Below are 7,614 nucleotides of genomic sequence, written 5' to 3'. Positions count from 1 at the left end.
AACCGTCTTCCCGCCGGGCGGCCACCTGGGACGCAGACCGGTTTCGCTCACGGCCCCGCTTTGAAACTCCGGCGTCAACCCCGCCCAGGCGGCCCCTTCCAGGGAAGGAGGCAGCCGGGCCGGAGCGCCTCGTGAACCCTCCCCCGAGGGAGCCACCCCTGGGAACGCGGCCTCCGGTCCTGTTTTTCGTTTTTATTTTTATTTTTTGCAAAATAGACCGAATGCTGGGATGCACGGGGCGCGGGGCGACGGGAAGGGGCTTGGACACATCACACACACGCCTCCAGCGTCACATTCTTGTCCATTTTTATTGCTCGTCCCTCCTTCGCTGCTCCAAGGGGCAGACCCTCCGGAGGAGAGAGAGGGTTGCGTTTTCTCACCCACATCGCACCCTTTCGGTTCGTGTCTTCAAGTCGGGGCAGCGGCGGCTCTCTCCCTTCTCTCACGCACATGCGCAACCGTGCGCACACTCGCAGAGCTGCCGCCGGGCCGCGCGTGTGAGCGCAGAGAGCGCCCGCCCGCCCGCCCAGAGATGTATATGAATAAAACCGCGGACTCTTAGGGGGTACACATCTCTGTCAACAGCTGGATAGACAGAGCATAGACCACAGGTCGATGCTGAGTAGACCTCCAAGTCACTGGCACGCCACGTCTCTGAAACTCGGATAAAATACAAGGCTTATTATAGGATCAGTCTTCACTAGGTTGCACGTTCTAGAAGGTGCCTTCTATTTTTAAAAACTTGAAAAAATATATATCCCAAATAGGAACACTGCTCTGGAGTGAGGAGAACTGTCAAGGGGATGAGAAGGTCGAGGTACCAGCGGTGAGATAAGGCCTTGTAGCCCGAGAGCCGGCTTTCTGAAGCTGGAGTACAGTGTGGGCCTCACAGACCCCCAGAGGGACCGCCGAGCCAGCTGCCAGCTGGGCACCTGGGGACCCTGAACCCTTAAGGCCCGACCCTAAAGATGAACCCCGTGTCTGGATTCTCGTCTTTCGGCAGGAGCGCGCGCAGAGGGGAGGGGCTGAGAGTCCAGGAATGGGTGGTCGGCCCCTGTTCCTTGCAGAGCCTCCCGCCCCCTCCGACAGAACATAAAAGCAAGAGAGACTCGGCGGGAAGGGACGGAGACCCCCACCCACGCCCCCGGAGTCGGGAAGGAGAGCCCGGGCTTCCCTCGAGAGCAGCGGCCCAGGGGAGCCGCCGAGGGCGGTTTCAGAACGTAGTTTGCACGTGACTGCACTCAGAGCACCTCCCGGGAAACTGCGGATCTGCGCCCGAGGGCCGCCTCCTGGACCGGCACACCGCACTGTCCCGGGGTGAGTCCTGCGGGGCCGGGGCCGGTCCGGGCTGCTTCCCGGGCGAGGAAGTGCAGTGGCGGAGCCCGGAGGCCTCCGGACTTCTGGCCTGGCCCTGGGGGTCCACGGGGTGCGGGGCGGGGGCGGGGGTGGGGGGCGGAGCCGCTGCCAGCCCGCCCCTCCTCCTCCCCAGAAGTAGGGGAGCTGAGTCCGGCACCTCCTGGGGCGCCACCCACCGGGGAAACCGAGGGGCCAGCAAAGCGCCTGCTGCTGGAACAGATGCGTCGTTTTCTCACGTTTCTGTAGTTCTCTCCCCCAGTCCAGTGCCTTAAAAACTGTCCGGCCAGTTCGAGCTTGGACCGCGCTGCACGTGGGTCTCGGAGACCTGATGTGGCGTGGGCCCGGCCCGGGGTGTCCAGCCTCCCGGTGTCCCTGGGCCCCACTGGAGGCCGAAGAGTGCCTTGGGCCACACGTTAAACACAGAAACATCAACGAAAACCGAGGAGCACACAGAAGGCGTTAAGTGCACGTACGATTCGGGGTCGGGCCGCATTCCCGGACTCCCTGGGCAGGACGCCCCTGATTGCTGCGCGAGGCCTTGTGGAGCTCATGGGGTTCATGCTGTCAGCACCGCTGGTTTCTTGGTGTCTGGTGGCTGCCTGAGACCAGCGGTCACTCACACCAGAGCACAGTAAACCCCAGGACGGGGCAAAGGCGGTCCCTCCACACGGCGCTTGGTCAGCCAGATGGAGTCCGGCCGAGGCCAGCCGCAGGGACAGGTAGTTGCGGGCGGGCTCTGGACCCCCCAGAGGGGGACCGGTGTCTCTGGGGCGTTGCCCCCTGGGGACAATTTACTACAGTAAATTGTTTTACATAAGGTTGTTTTTTTTTTAAAAACCAAGTCCATCAAATAACACAAACTCAAAGCTGATAAAAGTCTGCTGCCCTCAGGTCCAGTCTTCTCCTGGGGCGGGGTGGGGGTGAGGGCAGGGGACGTGGACCCCTGCACCGTCCAGGGCGGTGTGGCTTCCTTCGCTGCCGCGCGCATGGCCACCAGTTCCAAGGAGACATCTCCAGCCGCTGCGACACCAGGCACAGGGGGCCATCCTACACTTTAGTGTGCTAGGCAGAGGCGCCGTCCTGCAAACAGAGGAGGAAAAGGCGGATTGGGAAAAGAGTGGGGACACCCCGACACCAGCCCCTGTCCTCAGGGAGGCTAGACCAGGCAACAATAGCAACCGTAGCAGCGACAGTAATAATAACGCTGTGTGCCTGGTGTAGCTTTTACATGCACTGACTCATTTGTTCTTCCCAAAGGCATGCTGCTGTAGGTACTTCTAGGAGCTCCACTTTATAGATGGGGCAGTTAAGGCACAGAGAGGGCAAGTGACTTCCCCTAGGTCACACAGCTAGCCAGTGGTGGAGTCGGGATTTGAACCCAGACACCAGAGTTTCTGCCCTGCACGAGGGGCTGATGCTCACGGCCCGTTCTTCGCTGTCTGGCTTCCCAGGGGCTCCTCTGTCCTAGCTCCTTACCCATTCACTCCTTCCCACTCAAGTTCATCGGGAACACCGCTCAGAAATCTTTGTCGGTGTAACAGTGGAAAAGAAGAGAAAGAACCAAACGTAAAAGAGTGACCCTTGAGTGGGAAAATGTGAGGGCCCCTGGGGAGCCCCCCAAACACAGCCACCCCACTTATATCCATGCTGGGGTCTTCAGCGATGACTTCTTTTGGGTCACATAATTTTCTCTCTTCTTTTAAAATTCATTCATTCACTCCACAAAATGTTGTTTAAAGGGCCTATAATGTCCCAGCTGCTGCTGCAGGTGCTGGAGATGCCGTGGGGGGTGGGGGAGGGGACACACAGCTGAAGGGCCAGTCAGGCGGTCCCAGACAGGAGGGCAGGGCCCGGGTTACCTGTCTCCCCGTGGGAACTAGCCGCCCAACTCCTGGGTGTGGACGCAGGCGACATAAAGCCTGGTCTTCAAAGGCATCTTGGCCCTGAAGCTCCCGCGGCCTCCTCCCGCTCCCCCCACACACACCGCTCCTCCCTCCTGTGCCCCGGGAGTCCCCGGGGAAGACCCCCTGCCCTGTGGCCTGTTCTACCTTCTTCCACGCGCCCCTCGGAGCTGCTGCTCCCCTCAGAGCCGCTGCTCCCCGGCTGGACCGGGTGTTCGGGGAGAGGAGCACACCCCTTCTCTCCCGCAGCCCCGCGGCGGGGGCTGGCCTCCCCTGACCTCCTGGAGAAGCCACGGCCCCGGCCACTGAGCCGGGCAGTCTGCCTCTCCACCCCCGCCGTCCGCCAGAACTCCGAGTCAGCGAGAAGCCCGAGAGGCCATGGGACTCATTTCCCTTTCTTGTTCTCCTGTCCCTGCACCGTCGGCGACAGCCTCTCTCAACCCTGTGCCTTTGGTACGTGCCCTGAGCTGCCCTGTGACGGACCGGGCCGTAAGGGACAGCGCAGGCGACGGACCTGCGAGGCCCAGACCTGCTCTCCCAGGCGGACGGACCAGCCGAGCCCCTACCTCTGTCTCGGGGGCCTCGCTGCCGGTCGTGGGGCTGCAGCCGGGCTCCGGGGCGGTGGCCTCCTCCTGCTTCTCCTGGCCGGTCCCCTCTTCTGGGGCGAGGCTGCCCTCCACCCCTGCAGGGGGGGCCTGGGGGGCCTCCTGCACCTCGGCCCCCTCCTCCAGCCGCTCCGTGTCTCCGCCGGGTGGCACGGGCTCCTCCTCACCGCCGGCCCCCTCCTCCTTCACCTCCGCGGCGGACTCCTCCTGCTCCGCCGCTGGCCTTCCCTCCGCAGGGCTCCCACCCCCGTTCTGCGCCTCGGTGCTGGTGGTGCTGGTCGCCGGGCGTGGCTCTGCCGCTGCCTCCTCGGCATCCCCTGGAGCCTCCTCCGGCCGCAGGGCCTCCTCCGGGGCCCGGGCCTTCTCCTCCTGCTTCTCCGTCCCGCTGGACGTCCTCCTCAGCGGGGGCTTCTCGCGGGACCCCGGGGCCGCCCGCCCTGCCCTTCCCAGTGCCCCCTCGCCGGGGGGAGGCGAGCCCGGGGCCTTGCTCTTGGGCGCGAACACCTCGTCCCGGGCGTCTTCCTGCGCCCCATTCTCCTGGGACGGCTCGGGCGCCCGGAAATCCCCCAGCTCCCCGCAGTCCGACTGCGACCTCCGGAACCGCCGGGAGGGCGGGCGCCTCTTGATGGAGCCCCTGGTCCGCACCTGGAGGAAGGCGTTAGGGACAGTCACCCCCGACCCACAGGGAAGGCCAGGAGGGAGACTGCGGGTTCTTTGTCCGCCCGCCCGCCCGCCCTCCTGCCTCGAGGGTAGGCCGGACAACCTCCGATTTTCCAGGGAGCGGCCGTCGCTGCCTCCCGATGACAGGCCAGAGCCCCGGGGACAGGGGGACCCCGCGGCAGCCTGCAAATTTTGTCTCGAGAAGGTGCCACGATTCCCACCCAATAGAAAAGGTAACCCATGACTTTGCTGCCCGGTGAACAGGAATCTGTTTGGTGTCTAATTTAGCAATCTTATTTGAACTTCTGTTTTTCAGATCGCCAGTAAATAGCCTGTTCTTCCCGTGGTCTTTGAGTGAGCTCCACCGGCCTGCACGTTCCCCTAGAAACTGACGAGCAGCATGAAGCCCAGCCCTACTGTGCGCGAGAGGTATATTGTAACGTTGTGAAAAATTTGCCTTCTCGAAGGCGACCCCAGTGAAGAAGAAGGTCAGGGGCCTGATGGTGGCCTGGCCCTGAAACAGGCACTGCAGGGGGCACAGCCGGACAGCTGGGGGCCACCTTCCTCCCTTGGCCCCCCATTCCCGCCAAGCTGACCCATCCCGGGAAAGCCAGGTGCCCCATTATCAGAGGCTGGCCGTAGGCGCCCCCAGCAGAGCTGGTCGAAGGCCCTCTCCCCCTGGGGAGTGTGAGTCCGGGGGTGAGGGCCGCCTTGGCCCTGCAGACTCCGGCGGGGGTCCAGTGCAAATGCTCACCTCCGACGCCCAACCTCACTCAAGGGATGCCCCTTTCATGACGTAGGTGTCCGTTAGCCCTGATGTTTGTGAGTTTGATTTCCCCACTGGCCGATGTCTGGCTGGTGGTCCAGGCTGACCCCATCTCAGAGATTTAGGAGGCTCCCGGGCCCTTTCTGAGACCACGGGGTGGCCAGCCCCGCAGGGGTCAGGGCCCAGGGCCCGCAGCCAGCAGGGTCAGTCTGCTCTCCCTGTCCCCTTGCAGCTCTCCGGGCGCTAAAGCCCTGGCAGGACCACCAGGTAGCAGCACCTCCCTCCACGGCCCTACTCCCTGTCAACCCCCGGCAAGAGACAAGGCCTCCCGGCCCCTCTCTCTGTCACCCTGGGCTGCAGGGTCTCCCCTCGGTCCCCAGCCAGCAGGCACCCCTCACCTCTGCACCCCAGTCTGCTTCCTGGGGCCCCACCTGCTTCCACACACGTGGCCTTTCTTTCCCAGGTGGCTTTTCCGGAATGGCCCAGAAGATGCCACTTTCTCTAGCCATCGTGACAAAGTCACACCCATGTGCCCTTCCTGGGCATTAGACCCCCTTAGAGATCTCGGCCCCTGCTGGGCGCTGCCCCCCATGTGTTGGGCAGCTGCTGGGACCGGACCAGACTGGACTGTGTCTCTGCTGCCCACCGCGTCCCGGCAGGGCCAGGCGGCCGCGGAAGGAGCGCACAGAGTACCGGGCACGCAGCGTCTCCAGAGGCCCGCCCTGCCCGCCGCCTTCTGCAAAGGGGCCAGCCTGGGCGTGCGCTGACCGCGGCAGGACTGCCTGCAGCCGTCCTGGGGCGCTCAGCACTGGCCCCCCCAGGTCAGATCGGGGTGTCTGACATCCTCGGGACCCTGCCCACCCTTCTGCACGAGTCACTGCCCAGGCCTTCGGCTCCGGTTTTCAGCTTCGACAGGACTCTGCGCGGGTGGGCTCAGTCCCGAGTTCCCACCCCGCCTCCCACCAGAGACAGGCAGTGCTCTCCACCCCTGACGCCCGCCTTTCCGCTGGCAGGGGCAGGGGCAGGGGCAGGGTGGGGGAGACGGGCAGCGAGGGAGATGGCCCGTCTCAGCTCAGGGGCCGCTGGCAGAGAGGAGGGGCCGTTTCCGCTCGGCTGACAGCCAGCCCCGACGGCGGCCCAGACCCGCCCTCCTCCCTCCTCCATCGCGCGGGAACGTGCGGACAGACCGCAGACTCCCAGCCCGGCGTCACCTTGTTGTAGCAGGGTAGGTGGCTGCCCTCGGGGGGCTGGTCGAAGCTGATGGGCACCTCCTCCGGCTCCTGCGGCCGCACACCCGGGCTGCTGGGAGTGGAAGGCGGGCTGTGGAACGGAGACACTGCCGCCTTGAGCCCCGGACTCTTGGGCGAGGCCCCCGGCAGCAGGGCGGCCGGGTCGAAGGCTAAGTTGGCCTGTGGGGAGAAGGGGGACGTTCAAACAGGGGCGGGAGCAGAGGAGATGCCGGGCCGCGGAACGCCTCCAGCATTCCCGACAGCGGTGTCACCCGGGGTGGGGGCGAGTTTGTTCCCAGGAGACAGTTGGCAACGGCTGGAGACTTTTTTGTGGTCACAACTGGCTGGGGAGGGCTGCTGGCATCTCGTGGGGAGGGGCCGGGGTGCTGCTAAACACCTTCCAGCCCATGGGCAGCCCCTGGCGGGGTGGGGGGGGGAGATGGCCCAGCCACACTGAAGCTCGGGCGCACGAACCCCGGCCCAGAGAGGTACGAGTCGGGTCGATACAGGTCGGGTCTGTGTTTTACTCTCCCCTGCGGCCTCCGTGGCAGCACCCGTGGAAATCTTGTCCCCGCCCCCCAGCGAGACCGGGAGCCAGCAGCCCCACTCCGGCGCGCCGGTGATCCGTGCAGGGTTCCAGCCAGAGCAGCCCGATGTCCGGCCGCTGGACCGCAGCCCCGCGTGAGGCTGGCGTGGTCGGCGGCTGCCCTCAGGCCTCGGGGGATGGGCCTGGCTATTTCTGGAGCGTCCCCTGCCCTGTGACGGCCCTTCCCCGTCCGACTGCTGAGGCGTTCTGCTACCGGCCAACCGCCGCTGGGTGTTGGCTGCGTGAGCTCGTGCTGGGCACGGGCCTGACTCGGCCCCGCGGCTCCAGGGAGAGTCCCCGTCGCTCAGGGCCACTCGCTGGTGTCAGAGGTCAGCTCTCCAGGTGACACACAGACGCGCTCGTGGGGGGTGGGAGGCAGGGTCGGGGGAGAGGTGGCCACGACGGGCGCCCTGCGGTACTTACCTGGAGCTTCTCGATCAGAGGCGAGCTCTTCACCTTGACTTTGGGGAGGTGGCTCGCATTGTGTGCCGATTTCTGCAGGGCAAATGGA

General features: G+C 64.9%; 1 protein-coding gene across 2 annotated transcripts in view; it reads right to left on the bottom strand.

Annotated features, from left to right (window-relative positions):
• Positions 1–289: 289 nt before the first annotated feature.
• The window catches only part of RCSD1 (RCSD domain containing 1), a 40,910-nt gene continuing 33,585 nt past the window's right edge, over positions 290–7,614 (bottom strand). For both annotated transcript variants that reach the window (XM_045838536.1, XM_045838535.1), the window contains 4 exons: positions 7,527–7,598; positions 6,500–6,697; positions 3,824–4,507; positions 290–2,436 (listed from right to left, as the gene is read on the bottom strand). In XM_045838536.1, coding sequence (XP_045694492.1) covers positions 2,419–2,436; positions 3,824–4,507; positions 6,500–6,697; positions 7,527–7,598 — 972 coding nt within the window. In that variant the 3' untranslated portion in view covers positions 290–2,418. The remainder of the gene's footprint in view (positions 2,437–3,823; positions 4,508–6,499; positions 6,698–7,526; positions 7,599–7,614) is intronic.

Source organism: Phyllostomus hastatus, unplaced genomic scaffold (assembly GCF_019186645.2).
Source record: "Phyllostomus hastatus isolate PE091 unplaced genomic scaffold, TTU_PhHast_1.1 phas_contig_283, whole genome shotgun sequence".
Taxonomy (NCBI): domain Eukaryota; kingdom Metazoa; phylum Chordata; class Mammalia; order Chiroptera; family Phyllostomidae; genus Phyllostomus; species Phyllostomus hastatus.
This window is presented reverse-complemented; position numbering and strand designations above follow the sequence as displayed.